Raw genomic sequence first — 21,718 nt, 5'->3', positions numbered from 1 at the left:
ATCAATGAATCAATAACTGGAAACTCATCTTGACTGGATAATTTGAGTCATTAACTGAAGACTCGCTCTAACTGAATAATATGAATCAATGAATCACTAACTGGAGACTTGCTCTGACCAGATCATTAGATTCAATGAGTCGTTAACTGAAAACTCGCTCTGACTAAATAGTTTGAATCAAAGACTCATTAACTGGAGATCTTCTCTGACTAGATCATTTGATTCAGTGTCTCTAACTAAAGACTCAATCTGACCAGATCATTTAATACAATGAGTCTCTAACTGGAGACTTACTCTGACCAGATCGTTTGATTCAGTGAGTCACTTAGTGGAGACTCGCTCTGGCCAGATAATTTAAATCAGTGATTAGTTAACTGGACACTCTGAACAAATCATTTGAATAAACGAGTCATTACTTGTAGACTTGCTCTGACTGGATAATTTGAATCAGAAAGTAGTAGCTTACTAGATACTCAGTACAATCACATAATTTAAACCAATGAATCAATAACTAAAGACTTATGTTTACTGGAAAATTTGAGTCATTGAGTCCTTAACTGAAGACTCGCTCTGACTGAATCATTTTTGAATCAATGACTCACTAACTGGAGACTTGCTCTGACCAGATCATTTGAATCAGTGATTAATTATCTGGACACTCACTCTGATTTGATTCAATGAGTCACTAACTGAATGCTCCCTCCAAACAGATTATTTAAATCAGAGAGTCGCTTACTGAAGACTCACTCTGAATGGATCATTTGAATCAGTGAGTTTAGCTTACTAGACACTCAGTCCGATCAGATCATTTAAACCAATGAATCATCTGGAAACTCAGCTTTACTAGGTAATTTGAGTCATTGAGTCCTTAACTGAAGACTTGCTCTGACTGAATAATTTCAATCTGAAAGTAGTTAACTGTATACTCACTCCAATCTGATCATTTGAATCAGTTAGTTACTTACTAAAGACTCACTCTGAATGGATAATTTGAATCAGTGAGTAGCTCAGTCCGACCAGATCATTTAAATAAATGAATCAATAACTGGAGACTCATCCAGGCCAAATCATTTGAATGATTTGAACCATTTCATTTTCATTTCTCAGTCTTGTAGATGACTGTCAGTGTAGGTGATTTTTCAGCACTTTTAGCCACAACGTCAGCAAACCTTGAGCCAAACGCCTCCTTTTTGACTTGTTTTCAAAAATCTGTAGTTCAGAAAAAGTAAGTAAAACCTCTGTCACAGTTCAGTGCCATAGTCGTTCTCTCAAGGGGGTTTCCTTTCAATTTTTTGTAATGCTTTAAAATTTCATCTGTGGCCTAAAATTTTTATCTGCTCTTGGGAGTGAGTGGGTTAGTGGATAATTTGACAGGGCAGTCACAACACAGAACACAGTATATAAGAGCCAAGCACAGAAAGCATCAATTTTAAACCAGAGGTGCTCATGCATGAGTCAGATACAGAATATGCCAACATTGCATACAATGTGACTTCTTGTTATGTAATTTCTATATTAAAGAGTACATCAGCCTTGCATAAAATGTGATCATTACTTGAGTAGAAGCACCAACTGATCGGTCAGGATTATTTTTAGTTTTAATATTTATTGTTTTATTTTCTAATATAAATACAGTTGAAGTCAGAATTATTAACCCCCCTTTGATTTTTTTTTTCTTTTTTAAATATTTCCCAAATGATGTTTAACAGAGCAAGGGAATTTTCACAGTATGTCTTATAATATTTTTACTTCTGGAGAAAGTCTTATTTGTTTTATTTTGGCTAGAATAAAAGCAGTTTTTAATTTTATTAAAAACATTTTAAGGTCAAAATTATTAGCCTCTTAAAGCTATATTTTTTCGATAGTTTATAAAACAAACCATCGATATACAATAACTTGCCTAATTACCCTTTCCTACCTAGTTAAACTAACTAACCTAGTTAAGCCTTTAAATGTCACTATAAGCTGTATAGAAGTGTCTTGAAAAATTTTTAGTAAAATATTATTTACTGTCATCATGGCAAAGATAAAAGAAATCAGTTGTATAGTTACGTTATAATAGTTTTTGAAACTGTTATGTTTAGAAATGTGTTGAAAAAAATATCTCTGTTAAACAAAAATTTGATGGAAAAATAAACAGTGGGGCTAATAATTCTGACTTCAACTATATATATTATATTATGTAATTTCGAATATTATATTGTTTTAGCATCGATATCGCAATGTGATCATAGGGTTGGGTATCGTTTGGGTTTTTTCGATACCGGTACTAAATCGATACTTTTAAAACGGTACCGGTGTCAAAACGGTGCCTGAACCGATACCTATTAGCCACAAAATTATCAACAAATATATATATATATATATATATATATATATATATATATATATATATATATATATATACACATACATAATTTTATATATATATCACTATCATTATAATTGAACCATATAAATATATATTTATAATAAGTTTAAAGTAAACATCAATTATTGTATTTATTTGAATTGCATTAATATATTTATTTTGGTCATTTGTGGATCAACCTGTGGAAAGGCTGTCATCAAAATCAGGGAGCACCTTTTTTCTGGGTTTGGGGCTTGTGACTACTTTTACATGGACATCAGTGATCTAATGATTTGCCTTAATCTGAATAAGACAATGATATGATTCAGGTGTTTACATGAGCTGCTTTTTGAATGTTACATTAATGATTCCCAGCTACATGTTATGTACACATAGATCAGTAACATCATTGTGTCACCAGCCTATAAATGTTTCCTCCGCAGTTTGTGTCTGGTCCTTTAAGATGTTAAAAAATCACTGTTAATGTGGCAGACTCTTGATCAGAGTAGTGTCTTAATCATATTAAAATCAGAGTATTGGTGTCCATATAAACGTACTCAGATAATGTGTAAGATGATGTCTCAAGCTGTCAGAGATAGTCCATTCCTCACCTTTAAGGTGATTCCATGAGCCCTCACATTGTTTCTCTCTTACACGCAACTTTTGTAACATCTGCTGCATGTTGGTGTGTCAGAATCCTTGCTTGTAAAATATAGCCATACTGTAGAATGCTTAGTTTAAGCATTAGATGAACGCGATCCTGCGTGTTGATGAAGTGAGTCGCTCGCCGCATGCGCTATTCTGCGCGCTTTGCCTGACATCGCTGACATCCGTATCACTCAAAGCTGTTTCGAATTAAACATTTAGAGATAGTGTGACACAACGCTTACTCACATGTGTCTTTAATGCACCCCTTTATGCTTCTTAAGCACGTCACACAGCGGATGCACCACTCAGAGCCGCGGTACGGAGCGCACATGACAGTTGATAGTATCTCACACCAGACATGCATATTCGCATGTTATTTAAAATGAAACTATTCAGATCTCAGGCACTCTGTGGCATGGCAGAAGTATGAACAGTCATGAGTTGTGGCTGGCCGCTGGACGCCGCGGACATCCGCTGACTTGCGAATTCTAAATGCATGGCGCTGCGTGTTACCGAGCGGTGCTTCCAGTGTGCGACTTGCTTTACGTTCTTGTTGCAGAACCGAAATTAGGCACCGAAATTCATATGCTGATTTGATCCGGTGCATACCGGTTCCAAAGGTACAGGTGCCATAGTAGCACAGATTTTCGGTACCCAACCCTATTTGTAATAGTCACATCTCAGGACATGCAATGTTAAGTTTGTATTATAATTTATCATTTGCATGTGTTTTTGATGGCTGTAGTTGTATATTGATTTAAAAGCATTCAGGTATAAGAAATTGTAAAAAAATTTTGACCTTAACTACGATTAATTTTATTGAATTATTTTTATTTATATCATTTAGTTACTGTACTTGAATACTGTTAGACTTGAGAAATGATAAAACACTTTATTAGGGACCGAGCACCAAGAGTGTGTAGACCCTGTTGAATTGCTCTGTTTATTCTTCTTCTTTACATTTTTGTGGGTCTAAACATTCTCGAAAACTCATGAAACTTTGCACACACTCCAGAAGTGGCAAAGATTTATGTTTGTTATAGGTTTCGGAAGTGGGTGTGGCAAAATGGCTGGACAGCGGCACCTATGCACATTTAACCGAGTGGCCTCCAAGCTACAATTCACACATACATACAAAAATTGGCACACACATCAAACATGACAATACCTACAAAAAAGCCTCTTGGAGCAAAATCTCAAACCTAACAGGAAGTCAGATATTTTTTACTTCCTCTACCAAAAAAGTGCAGTTTTTGCCATTTCCAGGTGCTGTACTTTAACAAACTCCTCCTAGGGATTTTATCAACACCAAAATTGGGGATTGTCATCTTAAGTCCTTGGTGATGTAAAATTGTGAGGATCTAGTGTTTTCGTCGAAGGGCGTGTCTTTGGCGACCTCACAAACTTTGATGTTTCACCACCAAACAGGAAGTTGTTATAACTCAGGAATGCATTGTCTGGTCTGCCACAAAAAGAGTCCTGACCTGAACACGTTTACATGCCAATATCCAGTTACAGTCATAGCGCCACCTGTTGGCAACAGGATATGACATGTTTCACAGGGTAACAGACTCCTAGAAATTTTATCAGATTGAATTTAAGTTTTGTTAGTTTGATCCAAAGGCATTTGTGATGTTAAACTGTGAATATCTAGAGTTTTCCTCAAAGTTCGTGTCCGTGAAGGACTGACAAAGTTCAGTGTATCGCCATAGAGGAGGAAGTACTTAACTCAGCTACACAATGTCTGATCTGCCTGAAAATTCACAGGCTTGATGAGATTCCTCTGCTGAAGAAATTTACATGCCAATATTGAGTCACAGTTATAGCGCCACCTGTTGACAGCAGAAAGTTTGGCATAAATCTTTTTAACAAATATCAGATTATATTATTATTGTCCACTGTTCGCTGCCATCCTAGGCTACCAGTTGCGAGGTTCCTTTCATCGATGCTTGCAGCTTTAATTTCAATTGTATCTTTTTTCTTGATTGTATTTATAGATTGCAATGCATCTAAAATACTCACAACACATGCAAATACAGTACAGAAATGCACTTCAAATAGGACAGACCACATCAAAAACGTGTCAGAGGACCCCAAAAAGTATACAGACTGTTTATTAGATTTTATGGAGATGCAAATAGTAAAGATTAATTGATCAATCTCTGACTAAACAAGTGCATGGAAATACTCACAATACATGCAAATACAGAAATGCACAGCAAACAGCACAGACCACAATGAAAAAGCTTCATTGAAAGCTTTAAAGAATAATAGTTTGTGAGATTTTATGGAGATGCACTCCCACTGCAGAATCATCTCAGTCGATCTAACATTACAAATTATTTCCAAATAGAGATATTAAGTCATCTGGTGAAACTGTATTCATATCACAATATATATTTCAAAATGAAAAAAAATATTACAATGTTAGATTTTTCCAATATCGTGCAGCCCTAATTTCTATAATAAATAATACATCAGCCTTGGTGTGGATGTGTAGATTGTGCTGACTGTCATTTTTCCTGTTCGAGAGGTTCTGAAACATCATAGTTTTTTTTCCCATAGTCTAAGACAAAACTGATGACAAAGCTAGAAATGTTAAAGTTAGTGGTCTTTGATGAAACATGGTGGACCTCTGTTTCTAAGAAGTACAATCTTTTGTATAATCAATGAGAAACATCTAGAATGTAAAACATTGCGCTTCAATTGGTGTTGTTGAAACAGTCTGAACTAACATTGTACGAGTAATTACAACTATGTTTTTGTTTTATTCTGCAGACGCAGATTTAGATATACTAATACTTGACTGAAATATTCGCAACACTATTTTTAGATCATGTATTTACACGATGCATTTATTAGTAAACTACATGGTTGTGGTTTATATGCTTTAAGTCTACATGTATAGTTTTTCTTAAGTTTATTAAACAGTATGTAAAACTTCATGTGAAATGTGGAAAAAGTATTAACAGGCTGCTTAGTTGAGAGTGCACACAAATGCAAGGCAAGTATATTAGTACACTTAATATGTTAATAATACACAATACACTCACCAGCCACTTTATTAGGTACACCTTACTAGTCTTGGGTTGGATCCCCTTTTACCTTCAGAACTGCCTTAATCCTTCGTGGAATAGATTCAACAAGGTACTGGATTTAATCCTCAGAGATTTTGGTCCATATTGACATGATAGCATCATGCAGTTGCTGCAGATTTTTCGATTGCGCATCCATGATGCGAATCTCCCGTTCCATCACATCCCCAAAGGTGCTCTATTGGATTGAGATCGGGTGACTTTGTAGGCCATTTGAGTACAGTGAACTCATTGTCATATTCAATGAACCAGTCAGAGATGATTTGCGCTTTATGACGTGGTGCGCTATCCTAGCCATCAGAGCTATCATTGGTACATTGTGGTCATAACGGGATGGACATGGTCTGCAAGAATACTCAGGTAGGCTGACACAATTGCTCAGGTCATATCAATGGGTCCAAAGTGTGCCAAAAAAATACCCCTGTGTTTGATGTGTTGTGCATTCAGAAATGCTCTTCTGCAAACGTCGTTTGTAACAAGAGGTTATTTGAGTTACTGTTGTCTTTCTATTGGCTCAAACCAGTCTGGGCATTCTCTTCTGACCTCTGGCATCAACAAGGCATTTGTGCTCAAGGAACAGCCGCTCACTGGAGATTTTCTCTTTTTCAGACCATTCCCTGTAAACCCTACAGATGGTTGTGCATGATAATTCCAGTAGATCAGCAGTTTCTGAAATACTCAGACTAGCCCGTCTGGCACCAACAACCATGCCACATTCAAAGTCACTTACAGTAAATCACCTTTCTTCTCCAGTATGATGCTTGATTTGAACTGCAGCAGATCGTCTTTACCATGTCTACATGCCTAAATGCATTGAGTTGCTGCCATGTGATTAGCTGATTAGAAATTTGCGTTAACGAGCAGTTGGACAGGTGTACCTAATAAAGTGGCCGCATAGTGTATATTATAGTATTTAATATAATACATACACATTATTGAATCATTAATACAACATACTTGAGTATTTTAAGTATATTTTTGAGAAGTATATAAAAAAACTTACTATTTGCTTGACCAAACTAACAACCAGCTTCTAGCTTAAACTAAATACAATTGAATTTTCCACCCAATATACTTATAAAATCTTAAAACACATGAAGTTGCAATAAAAAAATGCAATAATGATGCAAAAATAAACACCCATACTTTATGATGACTAATAGTAAACACTATTAAAGTTGCAGAAAGGCTTCTGTTAGTGCTGAGAAGTGGCCAGATAACATCTTTCATTATTTTGTTTATTTCAAATCATGCCAACAGCCACTGACACAAAGTGTTGTTCATCTGTCCATATCAATTGTACATCTGCAGTTGGTGTTTCTGGGTGTCGGGTGACGTTTAGGCTTGAGCCCCCAGGACCCTGGCCCTGATCGACCAGATCGTATAATCTGTCCTTGTGCATGAGGGTGGTTTACATGTGGGTGTGATTATGTGTGTGTGTTTGCCCGCACAGCAGGAAGGTCTACGTGTGCCAGCCACTTTAGATGGTGCTATTTTTACTGGCACTGCAGAGAATATTCTCACTCCTGTCAGGATCATTCAGCTCATGATGGCTGGATTCATGACACACACTGTTTGAGCTCTTCTCTCAGCTAATGTTAGCCTTTTGTCAACATTTGCATGAGTGCTGGCATCAAGCAGGCCAATTCATCTCGCAACACTCTACTCTGCCAAACATTTTGTAAATGTTTTTATTTTCAGGGGGAGGAATAAAAGGTAAAGAGTTTTTAAACTAGATGAGATGATATTTATTTTATTAATTATTCATTTAGTTTTGTCTTGTGTTTTCAGTTTTCATTTATTTTTAGCTAACAACTTTCTGTTATGTGCCTTTGTCATTCATTCATTCATTCATTCATTTTCATTTTCATTTTCTTATCGGCTTAGTCCCTTTTTTTTATCCAACCCAATTCACTTATACTGCATGTCTTTAAATGTGGGGGAAACCGGAGCACACGGAGGAAACCAACGCGAACGTGGGGAGAACATGCAAACTCCACACAGAAACGTCAACTGATCCAGGCTCGAACCAGCCACCTTCTTGCTCTGAGGCGACAGCACTACCTACTGCGCCACCGCATCGCCATGTCCCTTTGTAGTTTTTATTATTTTTAATAGAGTTTTAGTTAGTTCAAATATCTGCATTTATTTAATTGGATCTGTTTTTGCAAACATAACCAGTATTCGGCAAGATACTTTAAAAATGAGCTAAGCTATTAGCTACTTTAGTTTAAATGTAGCTTAACTACACTAAAAGTTACCCTTTGGAAAATGTCGCAGGCTAAGCTGAAAGCTACTTGGCAAAAGTAGCTTAGCTATATCTAAGCTTTTTTTCAATTTTCGTTTTTAAAGCAACTTGAATCCAAGTCAGTCATATCCTAGTGATCATTAAAACAGGCAGAATTGTTCAGTTCAGTTATTTACTGCAAAAAATATCTGAACCAAACAGAAACAAATTTCAGTATATACGTAACAGCAAACGCAAAAAATCCAATATGGTGTTACACATATAAAATATAGCAATTTATAGTAAAAGGACATATTTAGGAATGAGCATTATATTGTATGTGTATATATATATATATATATATATATATATATATATATATATACAAATCTTCATTAATAAATTACACTATATAATGTAGTATCATTAGTAACTATCATGAATCATGAACTAATAGTAATTGCCATAGTATACTGTAGCCTTCTACAGTGAACTATATATATATATATATAGTCAGTATTAATGCTATTGCATCTTAACGTACTTCTCGAGGTATGGACGAGGAATCCTGCTTCAAAAAACACCTCTCCTTCAGTCATCTTTCCATCAAGAAAATTTTCATGTTAATGAAATCACGGACCAGAGCGAGAGGTGGCAGTAATGCACCAAAAAGTTTACTTTCAACGTCTGGAACGGTGGTTCCCAAACTACTCAGTCAGCGACCACAAAAATAACAATTACAGTGACTCTCAACCCCCAATATCTTCTTATGTGGCTGTAAATACAGAAACCTTGCATGCAATGGCGCACACACACCAATAGACCCAAGTCTATTCTTTGTTGAATTTTCTTTAATGGATGTCAGTGTTTTAAATGTGCCAGAAGATTTAACCTGGTGTTATAAAATCAATCTGCTGCATCTGATGCTATTGCTGTGTCTTATATAATGTGATTACCCCAGGGGTCACAATCCAATAGAACTAATAACTATAAGCTACTATAGTAACTACAGTAGTATATAGTAACTATAAATTACTATTTTTTCCTTTCGGTAGGTTATAGATAAAATATGGTAAATCTTATGGTTTAATAAAAATAAATACATTTTTGGAAATCACCAGACGACCCCCCCTCCCTTCATTGTCCCGCGACCCCTTGGGAGGTCCTGACCCCAACTTTGAGAACCACTGGTCTAGACATCAGCCTCACAGCTGCATGAATGTTGGTGGTGTCCCTTATAAATCCGCGATCAGTAAATGTAGCTTGTGTAGACACTAATGCGCTACTTTACTAAAAAAGTAGCTTCACTACTGAAAAGCTGTTTGATTTTGAAAGTAGCGCTACTGCCTTGCTACTGAGAAATGTAGCCAAGCTATTAGGGTCACTACTTGTATCGATGCGACTGCCCAACACTGAACATAATATACAAAAAACAAACATGAGAGAATTCAGACAGGATGAATGAAGTACACTTGTTTTTTGGAGCCATGATCATGGAGCCATTTCACTATCTATGCATACATGGGCTACCTTTCTGAATTGATTAACACTAATGTACTAGACTATGTGTGCCTTGGCTACTTTGCCAACCAGCTTAACTTTAACATACTGAACGACAGATGTCACCGCTTTAATATGTTCCCTCTGCTGCCGTTCTTACTGTCGCTATGGCGGTAGTAGGTGCGCCTGCAGCCTTTGACCACTGGGTGGTGCTTTAACCAGATTTTCAGCTTTGCCTTTCACAATACTAGACAGGACAGTACTGTATGTGTATCTTATGTGATGTTTTCAATTAAATTATAATTTTGTTTGGTTGTTTTGGTTTTCTTATAATTATTAATGATATAGTTAATAATTATGTGTGTACACTATATTGTATGTTTTAGAAAAGATCCAATACAAAGTGAGAAGCATAGCCCTAGGAAATATAATAATTAAGTATTTAGCCTTTATAGTACCCTATTAAATTGCGTTGGGGTAAAAAGAGTGTTTCGATTTCTTTGACCATCATGGCGATGTTATTACCTCAACGTCCGCACACTGCAAGATATGAAAACCACACCACAGCACACACGACAAAATAGTATTAAGATTATCGCGCTCGATACAGCACATCCCCTGATTGCAGGATAACTTTATCAATTATTATTATTAATATAGGCTAGGTTACAAATATTTGACCAACTGCCACTACAAGCAAAACACATGCACTCAAAATATGTTCTGTTTTGCATAGCTATTATGTTTTTAGCAAATTACTTAACAGTGGTTTACTAGACTATATGTGCCTTGGCTACTTTGGCTGACTCACTTAACTCTAGTGAACTAGATTATGTGTGCCTGGGCTACCTTGCCTAATGGCTTACACTAGTGGCTACCTTTTCGACCAGTTTAGGACTAATTTCACTGCATGTGTAGCAAGCTCATTGGCTGCTAATATGACCTGCATTGTAAGTTGAGGATGTGGTCAAAAACAGATTTCAGAGTATCTACCAGCCTGTGAACTTTGTATCTGTTTATTTGTTTTTTGTTGATTATTTATTACATTTTTTAGTGCTTTAGTTAACTAACTACAGGCGACACAGTTGCACAGTGGGTAGCAATGTCGCCTCAAAGCAAGAAGGTCACTGGTTCGAGCCCCGGCTGGGTCAGTTGGCATTTCTGTGTGGAGTTTGCTTGTTCTCCACGTGTTTGTGTGGCTTCCCTCCGGGTGGTCCGGTTTCCCCCACTGTCCAAAGACATGTGCTATAGGTTAATCGAATAAGCTAAATTAGCCATAGTGTACAGTATGTGTGGGTGTCAATGCAAGAGTGTATGGGTGTTTCCCAGTGATGGGTTGCAGCTGGAAGGGCATCCACTATGTTGGCGGTTCATTTCGCAGTGGGGACCCTAGAATTATAAAGGGACTAAGCCGAAAAAGAAAATGAATAAGTATCTAACTACAAAGAGCAGAAAACTATGCATTCATGTAAATGAATTTTTTTTATATTTTAAGTTTTTTTTCTTCTGTTCTTTTTCTTTTCTTTTTTTTATTCCAACACCTCAAACATTGAAGTGAGAGCCATCTCGCCTCACACCTCTGTAACCTAACGACATTTAAGTCTCACTTTCTCAGTTTGCCCACCTCCAGATTTCTGCACACTGTCGCAGAGCTTCTTTTCCCAAGTGTCTTCTTTTATTGAACCAGGTCTTCTGTTTGTCTACTGCAGACCTTTTCCGACAGGTGTGTGGTCCAGGCGGCCTGACAGATCAGAAACATCTCAGTCTGTTACTGCACGAGGCTATTCAGGTCCCACGGCAGCTCGGGGAGGTTGCGGCCTTTGGAGGGAGCAATGTAGAGCCCAGTGTCCGCAGCTGCTTTCGCATGGTAAGACTTAACTTATCTCTCGCATGGTAAGAGTTAACCTGAAGTGATTACCCAGCTTGTTTTATATGGCTGATTACAGATTTTCTTACAAGCAAAGTAGGCTGTTTTAGTTATGTTTACATAAGGTCAATTATAATTATAATAAAAATAAATAATTTTATTATTTAAAGTAAAAACACAATGATTGAACTTTGTGAAATGATGATACATAAAACCTACAAAACAAAAACAGTAAACAGGCTGAATAAAACTTTTATTGACTCTCTGCGGTTATAGGAATAATGCAGGAATTACAGTATTTCATTGGTTAGTGCTGCTGGGCTGGAATTTAATATACGTTGCATAGAAATATTCTAAGCACAAAATACCATCTGAACTTTTCTGAAGACAATAGGTTCCATTTACTTATTGATATTTCAGTAAAACCACCCCCAATTTTCTTACAGTATTTCACACTTTGCAAACCAGTGAGAGCAAACCATTTCAATATAATGACTTCAAAAGACACAGGCATAACGGTCATGCAAATTTGTCAAGCACATTTACATTGTAAAACAACGGAAAAGTAGCACATTCGCTAGTTTAAATATGTAAAATTGTTTCATCTGATCTCAGTTTTTGTGAACATACAAAAAAACAAAAACAAAAAAAATGATGATTTACACAGGATAAATGAAATACACACATTTTTGGAGCCATGATCATGGAGCTAATTTATCTACGTGTGCCTGGGCTACCTTGCTGAATGGCTTAACTCTAATGTAATAGACTGTGATGTGAGCCTTGGCTACTTAGCCAACCTACTTAACACTAACACACTGGACTATATGTTCCTAAGAAAAACAACAATGGAAAAGTAACGCAAATGAATAGAAAAACGCATTCTGTGTGAATAAATTTAGCAATTGATATATGCATAACCTAATCCTAAAAGGCTTTAGCTGAATGTGCCAAATTTTGTAGTGTATTAGTTTTTATTAGTTGAAATATGTACATGTACTTCATTTGATATAAGTTTTTGGGAACATAACATACAAAAAAAAAAAAAACAATGTTATGATTCAGACAGGATTAATGAATATAATTCAATAAGTCAATTTTTGGAGCCATCATCACGAAGCCAGTTTGATTATGCGTGCCTGGGCTACCTTGCCAATTGGCTTAACACCAATGTCATAAACTATGTGTGCCTTGGCTACTGAGCAACCAACTTAACACTAACATACTGGACTATATATTCCTGGGGTGAAAAAACAATGGAAAATTAGCACATTGAAATGGAAAAACGCATTGTGTGTGAATAAATTTAGACAAAACACAGCCTAACTCAAACTGGCTTTAGCTGAATGTGCCAAATTTTGTAATGTTATTTAATTGGATATCAGTTTTTGTGAGCCTAACATACAAAATAAACTGTTATGATTCAGACAGGATAAATAATATTCATACATTTATTGAGCCATGATCATGGAGCCAATTTATCTATGCGTGCCTGTGCTACCTTGCCGAATGACTTAATACTAATGTAATAGACTATGTGTGCCTTGGCTACTTTGCCAACCAGCTTAACACTAACATGCTGGACTACTGTATGTGTTCCTGGAAAATACAATGGAAAAGTAGCACACTGCAATGGACAAACACATTGTGTGTGAATAAATTTAGTGATTGATAAAACACATAGCCTAGTTCAAACAGGCTTTAGCTGAATGTGCCAAATTTTGAAATGTATTAGTTTATGTTAGTTTGAAATATGTACATTTATTTCATTTGATGTCAATTTTTGTCAACATAAAATACACAAAAAAACATTCAGACAGGATTAATGAAACACATGAATTTTTGGAGCCATGATGACAGTGAATTTATCTGTCTGCCTGGGCTACCTTGCCGAATGGCTTAACGTTAATGTAATAGACTATGTGTTTGTTTTATCTGCATATTCATTCAATTTAATGTTTAACACCATGAAATTGTGGAAGTATGAAATGAAAAAGTCAATAATGCATGCAGTTAAAGCAGCATAACTTGTGGCCTGTGCTGAAATGCCTGTGCTCTGTCTATAGCATGTCTGGCCTCTGTTAACACTCCATTTACAGACTTTGTACTATAAAATCATTGCAGTGTAGTTTGTATGCAAGTCTGGGATAGAAAATGGCTAAAATAAAAAAACTAAAAAACTTTCGCCAGTTGCCAATCTCGCATTTGGTGCAATAACCAGCCGATTACTATTTCTGGCTGGTCGATCGTTCATCTCCGCTAACCCAATTCCCTCTTTCATTTTCTCTTTTCCTCTGATATACTTTCTGTTGATATGATGAAAGGCCTCCCTCTACACTCTCTGTGATGAGCAAATCTTCTTAAACATTTGTACCAGAGGCATACTTTCTCACTTTCCTTTCTCACTTTTATTGCCTGTCACGTTTCTCTCTCTTGGCCTCGCTCTCTCTCTAACTGGGCTCTGCTTCTCCTGGGTTTTTGGGCTGGAACGCGAAGAGATTAAAGAGCTGTTCTGTTACTTTATTCCATTGGGTTTTAGTGAGTCACTGACCGAAAACGCTCCCAACGCAAATGCTTGGTTGTCGTGTTGTTCTTATTAAACGTGGATTTCGCCTTTACTGTGCCTGCATCAAACTTGTGTCCTCAAGGGGACAATAGAGGTCTCTTCTGTGCCATTAAAAGTGAAGTGTGTAACTTAAGTGTCTTTAACGGCTAGGTTAACAGAAAAGCAAAAAAACAGTGGCTATTTTTAAACGTTTCTCTTTATATTGGTCATGATGTTTTGATAGAAGCTTAGATATACAGGTAAAGCTTTGGTGAAATCAATATCTGAAATCAATCATTTATAACTGGAATATGAAAAGTATGATGTCGTTTTATTACTGATATTCTAAACATTCTAGAATATTATTTAAAACCAAAATTATTTTATATTTTAGAATGGTTTTCTATTGACAGTGAGTATTTTGCATACTATTAATATTCCTAAGAGCTCTCTAAACACATTGTATAAATATGTTAATGTATGTCCCTCCTTTATCAAATTATTGTAATATAATTATTACAATGAAAGCTTATATAAAAATTAACACAAATATTAAAATTTATATAAAAATGTATTTCTACTAATAGATCTTTAATATGGGGTATATAACCCCAGTCATCCCCTAAAAAATCAATACATATAAATGATAAAAATATGTTTTAAAATCTTTTTTTTTTTTTTGTAAAGGAAAACTCCTTTTTTTGCTGTAACCTTTTTGTTGCACTTACAATGCTGCTCAAATAAATGTAGACAGTTTAATGTTTTTAAACTTACCTAGCCAGTATTTCTTTCTTACAAAATACAGTAAAAAAGTGTTTGTAACAGTATTTAAATAACGGTTTCTGTTTGAATGAACCAACAAATGAATAAATAAATAATAAATAAATAAATAAATAAATAAATAAATAAATAAATAAATAAATAAATAATTAAATGAACGAATGAACGAACGAACAAACTAATAAAATTATTGATCCCAAACATTACCCAACTTTTTTATACAGTAAAGTACACTCAATGGCAACTTTATTAGGTATGTACAACTGCTCATTAATGCAAATTTATAGTCAGCCAATCATGTGGCAGCAACTCAATGCATTTAAACATGTACACATAGTCAAGACGATCTGCTGCAGTTCAAACCGAGCATCAGAATGAGGAAGAAACGTGATTTGAGTGACTTTGAACGTGGCATGGTTGTTAGTGCCAGATGAGCTGGTCTGAGTTTTTTTAGAAACTGCTGATGTACTGGGATTTTCACGCACAACCACCTTTAGGGTTTACAGAAAACGAAAAAAAGAAAATTCCCAGTGAGCGGCAGTTCTGTGGTTTCAAATGCCTTGCTGATGCCAGAGGTCAGAGGAGAATGGCCAGATTGGTTCTAGCTAATAGAAAGGCAACAGTAACTCAAATAACCACTCGTTACTACAGAGGTCTGCAGAAGAGCATCTCTGAACACACAACTTGTCCAACCTTGAGGCGGATGGGCTACAGCAGCAGAAGACCACACTGAGTGCCACTCCTGTAAGCCAAGAACATGGCTACATCCAGCAGGAGAATGTACCATGTCATAAAGTACGAATCATCTCAGACTGGTTTCTTGAATATGACAATGAGTTCACTGTATTAAAATGGCCTACAAAGTCACCAGATCTCAATCCAATAGAGCACCTTTAGGGATGTGGTGGAATGAAAGATTTGCATCATAGATGTGCAGCCGACAAATCTGCTGCAACTGCGTGATGCTATCATGTCAATATGGACCAAAATCTCTGAGGAATATTTCCAGCACCTTGTTGAATCTGTTCCACGAAGGATTAAGGCAGTTCTAAAGGAAAAAGGGGATCCAACCCTGTACTAGTAAGGTGTACCTAATAAAGTGGCCGGTGACCTAAAAAATAAAAAATTTATTTGCTTCTAATGCATTCTTATGGTAAGTAAAATGAATTACAATAAGTCATATGAATTGTGTCAAAACACAACTATACATGTTAAATGACTTTTGAATGGGTTTGCTTTAGCATACCTAATGTCGAGTATGTTTTAGACTTAATAATTCACACTGAGGAATGGTTAAAAAGTAATACCAGTTGGCATCATCTTATCTCTCATTACTCTTACGAGGCTGTAATTCTGAAAATGTAGGTGTGCGTCTCAATGGAACGTAACCTTTCAGCATTTCATTTCACCGACAGCCTAATTACGAAACCGGTGTAGGCCTCAGGTTTCCTGCAAAATGGCCTTAAAGCTTTTATCCTCATGTGTGTCAACCCTTAATTAAATCCCATTCCATTCAAGAGCATATCCACACATTCAGACACACATGATTAGAATTTTATTATTATTATTATTTTTTTTTTTATTAATGGCCGAAATGCCACCGTGCTGCCAATCAGTGCTTTCCAATTCCCCCAATTTTTGCTTCATTAATCCTGACAGACTGACAATGATGCGGCTCAGCTGGCCAGCGTGTGTCTAGATGAAAAGACTGATTCACTTTGTTTGAAGTTATGAAGCATCTCAAGAGAAACCCTCGGCTCTCCCAGTGGCGTGGACTGTTTAGAAGATCTCCTTTTGTTGTTTCAGTGAAACTTCTGGAGTGTTCAGCTCGACTCCAGCACACTGCAGACTTTGGTACGAGTCCCAGACTACAAACGCTGCTTAAAACACACACACAGAGGCACACATACACAGCCATGCCCTCTCAGGAGACGACACACTCCAGCGACTACCGAGGGCCAAACTAGAGATGCTCATGTTAATTATAAAGCTTTGCCCGAGCCTCAGAATGCACCCAAGGGAAATCAACCCTTTAATGTATCTCCGATGCGTATTTAATGAGAATTTAGCACGTTCCAGACTTTTATCTCATCCTCTTTTATTAGGGTTATAGCCTGTCATCCGTTTTCCATCGTGTCGTCGTAACAAGGTCCAGCTTCTTTTGTGATTGTTTCCGCGATTCCCTATGGGTCGAGAAAGTTCATTCAACGAACGGATATGCTAGTTGTTTTGGTGCTTAATTAGGCATGCACAATGAGCAATATGGTGCTAACTGTTGCTGTCTTTCTCTTGTGTGTTTTCTCCAGGTTTCCGGAAAGTCGGCGATCGAGTTGTCTCACTTCTTGGAGTGGATGAGTCTGGAGCCTCAGTCGGTGGTGTGGCTTCCAGTTCTGCATCGTGTTACTGTGGCTGAAACCGCTAAACACCAGGCGCGCTGCTACATCTGTAAACAGTGCCCTATCAAGGGCTTCAGGTGAGAAACATGATTAAAATATGTTCTTTATTGCTAATTAGAGGTTTCAAGATTGTAGAAGTACATTTCGAAAGGGGGAGTAATATATTATGTATTATATATACAGCTGAAGTTAAAATTATTATTTTTTTTTTTTTTCTTTCTTTTTAAATATGTCCCAAATACATCTTTAGCATGCAGTTGGGTTTTGATCCAGTTTCATTGATTTTGGGTATACCTTATGCATTTTTTCATCAGCCAAAAATAAATTGTATTATAAATTAAACTTTGCTGCCAGATTTTTTTTTTTACTTAATTGGATTAATGATATGCGACGCAGTGGCGCAGTAGGTAGTGCTGTCATCTCATAGCAAGAAGGTCGCTGGTTCGAGCCTCGGCTGGGTCAGTTGGTGTTTCTGTGCGGAGTTTGCATGTTCTCCCTGCGTTCGCGTGGGTTTCCTCCGGGTGCTCCGGTTTCCCCCACAGTACCAAGACATGCGGTACAGGTGAATTGGGTAGGCTAAATTGTTCGCAGTGTATGAGTGTGAGTGAGTGTGTATGGATGTTTCCCAGTGATAGGTTGTGGCTGGATGGGCATCCGCTGCTTTAAACATGTGCTGGATAAGTTGGTGGTTCATTCCGCTGTGGCGACCCAAGATTAATAAAGGAACTAAGCTGAAAGAGAAAATGAATGAATGAATGAATGAATGAATGGATTAATGATAAATGAGTTAATTCCCCTGGAACATCTTACCCATGTTTTACAGAAAAAACAGAAAAAAAATATAAGTTTGGACTTAAAATATAACATATTTATATTATTTGGAACCTAGTCTTTGCCCTATCGTGATGAAAGGAATATTGGGTAGCACTATAATAACTACACACACTCTCAGAAATAAGGGTACGCGAGTTGTCACTGGAGTAGTACCTTTTCAAAAGGTACAAATTTGTACCTAAAAAGTACAAAAGTGTTCCTCTTAATTTTTTTAGGTACTAATTATATATATATATATATATATATATATATATATATATATATATATATATTTTTAGGTACCAATATGGACCCTTTAAATACAAATGTGTACCTGTACCAGTGACAACTCGCGTACTTTTATTTCTGAGTGCACTATGAACTCTTTATTAAGCATTAGCAAATAATTCATTCGTAATGTTAGGCATAAACTCATTATTAAATGTTAATAAGCATTATTATTTTTTTGATTGTCCACAGACCAAACCATTATTATACAAAGACTTGCCTAATTAACCTAAATAACCATAAGCCATTAAATTTCATTTTAAGCTAAATACTAGTGCCTTAAAAAAGATCTAGTAAAATATTATTACTATCATCATGACAAAGATACAATAATTCTGCTATTATAAATGTGTTATTAAAACTGTTTAGAAATGTGTTGAAAAAAATATCTCGGTTAAACAGAAATTGAGGGAAAAAAATATACAAGAGGGCTGATAATTCTAACTTCAACAGTATAAGTTAATGGCTTAATTTGTGTTTGTAAATGACATTAACCGAAAAGAGAAATCTGTGAACACTTTTATATTTATTTCTTTATAATTTGGCAAAAGATTTTGTTCTATGTTATGTTCGTTTGTTTCATTTTTAATAATGTTTTTGTTCATCTATTATTTATGCTTACTTTCCTTTTAAAGAGATGCTGAATAAAACGGCTTTCATCTAAATGTTTTATATAGTTGAAAGAGTTATATTTAACAAAATAAAAGTAAGAAAGAAAAGACTAACTGAGTAATAAGAATAGTATAAAGAGTTTAGATGCAAAAACCACTAAATGCCCCTTGAAAATTTCCTCTAAAATGAGTATTTTGTCTCCTTTGTGTATTGCTTTGTTTATTTTATTCAAGAAGTGTTAAAATGAGTCAAAATTGATTATTTATTGTTACAGAAAGTAATACTGTTTCTTTGAACTTTCTATTTACCTTATTCTTTGCATTCGAGCGGGTTAGCCATCTTTTTGGCTCGAAACTTCCAGTCTCATTCATTTCCATTCATTTTTAGACGTTAAAACAGCTTCTTCTACTGCTTAATGTTACAACATATATTTCCTATTATATTATTCTACTTTGTCTGTATAGTCATACAAACACTTGTTTGTAGAGTAAGTAGTTTGACCATTTTCTGCTGTTTATTATTCCTAGTCATTTCTACCATTGGCAACTGAACCGGAAGTTCTAAAACAATCGCAAAACGAGCGCACTTCCGCATTGAAGAATAAGGTCAATACACCACTATGTGATTACAAAGAACAAAATATAACAACAGACATATTAAGCTTTAAATGATCACAGTTATTTTTGACATTTTTGAGCGGGATGCTTATGGTCTAATTTGATTCATTGATTTATGCTAAGCTAACCTAAGCCTAAAGTGCTTCGACTAGACCCAGAAATTGCCTGAATGGATTGAAAAATGGTAAAATGCAACTCTAAAGGAGTTGTAAAAAGAGCCTACAAAAAGAAAAAGTGTTCTTTTAAGCCAACTATTTAAAATTACTGCAAAAATTGGTTATACTTTATTTTAAGGTGCCATGTTACATAACGTGTAACAAATTTATTACAAAAAAATATACTTATCCTTAAGGGTGCAGTATGTAAGTTTGACACCGAGTGGATGAACTAAGTATTGCACACCTGGTTCAAAACACACACAAGCGCAGGTTGCCAGATTGACAACACCATCAGGACTGTTGAGCATAATTGCTGATTAAAGGCTGATGTAAACCAGGTTCTATATAAAAGCAACGGCACGCAATAGAAGGAATTTTTCCATATTAAAAGGGGTTTTTGTTCTAACCAGCACATGAAATAAATGAATGAATATATATATATATATATAGATAGATAGATAGATAGATAGATAGATAGATAGATATACACATGTTTGTGTGTGTGTGATCTCATATATATATATATATATATATATATATATATATATATATATATATATATATATATATATATATATATATATATATATATATTAGAAAAGACTTGTATTTCTCACAGCTGAACAACAGGGTAAACTGACAATGATCCCCTTAAGTACACCTCATTTGCTTTATTTAGTGTTAGACGCTAACATTGTGAGTTTGAATGAAAGCAGAAAAGCAGAGAGTTCACCTCAGATCTTCAAAATAAAATAAATTGTTTGAAAATTGAACTTCAGAACTGTGACAGTGTGCATTTAATAATGTCAAAGAGGTTTAATATGTATTAATTATATTATAAACATTACCATTTTGTTGGAGTGCAGTGAGTGCACTATTCTGTGCTTCTGAATGGCTGTATTTCAATTTCTGTCATTTTTCGTCTAGTTCAAACAGACAAATTACTTATTTCTGCAAATCTCATCATGTAGAGTGTTGTTAGGACACAGAGTAACAATGTAACCTGCTCATCTAATGTTTACATTTGTAATGTTTATATTATTTGATAATTGTAAATAACCTCATGTGGAACTCTGAATCTGCATCTCGTTTCAAAGTCTGCTAATGTCCACCGGAGGTCACATTTTGGTCACGGATGCGTACTTTGTTAGCCTTTCTGACTCAATGAACAAAATACGCAATTTTCCACAAAGGCAGCCCAGGGTGCTGAAATATAATTGGCTAAACTGGCAGAGGGCGGGTTAATAAACAAAGACAGACGTTTCAGCATGGAATGCACTTTTTCAAAGCAAAATATCTGACTTCAACATTGTTTTTCAGATAAACAAGAATGTTCACTTGGCATGTTTCTTAAATATCTGCAAACGTATTATGGTATTTTAATGCTTTAGAAAAGTCAAAATTTACACACAGCACCTTTAATATTTGATTGGCAATGTATGGTAATAATACTCTTTTTATACACATTGGGGAATTGTTTTACTCAACATAACTCAATAGAAAGAGCTTTGATTTGCTGGCAAACCCATCACTATCCACCATGCTGGTAGTAAACTGTTACAGTCAAAATGAACACATCTATATCTGTATGTAAAATGCATCTCTGTTTCATCACAATGTGTTTCAGATACCGAAGTCTAAAACAATTCAATGTGGACATCTGCCAGACGTGTTTTCTGACGGGCCGAACAACCAAGGGCAAGAAACTACACTATCCCATCATGGAGTACTACACCCCGGTACAAATGCGGCTTCTTCCTTGCCAACTGGCAGCTTCCGTGCTTGCTTTAAGGCTTCTAATTCAATCACTTAGGCACTACGC

At 35.8% G+C, this 21,718-nt stretch overlaps 1 protein-coding gene across 9 annotated transcripts in view; it reads left to right on the top strand.

The window, feature by feature from the left end:
• drp2 (dystrophin related protein 2) overlaps window positions 1-21,718 on the top strand; it is a 337,990-nt gene that overhangs the window by 281,497 nt on the left and 34,775 nt on the right. For all 9 annotated transcript variants that reach the window (XR_015506813.1, XR_015506815.1, XR_015506814.1 and 6 more), the window contains 3 exon segments: window positions 11,530-11,687; window positions 17,319-17,485; window positions 21,524-21,635. Coding sequence is in view for 4 of the 9 variants with exons in the window: in XM_087280550.1 (XP_087136676.1) it covers window positions 11,530-11,687; window positions 17,319-17,485; window positions 21,524-21,635 (437 nt within the window). In the remaining 5 variants the exon portion in view is untranslated.

Source organism: Danio rerio, chromosome 14 (genome assembly GCF_052040795.2).
Source record: "Danio rerio strain M-AB ecotype USA chromosome 14, GRCz13ab, whole genome shotgun sequence".
Taxonomy (NCBI): domain Eukaryota; kingdom Metazoa; phylum Chordata; class Actinopteri; order Cypriniformes; family Danionidae; genus Danio; species Danio rerio.
This window is presented reverse-complemented; position numbering and strand designations above follow the sequence as displayed.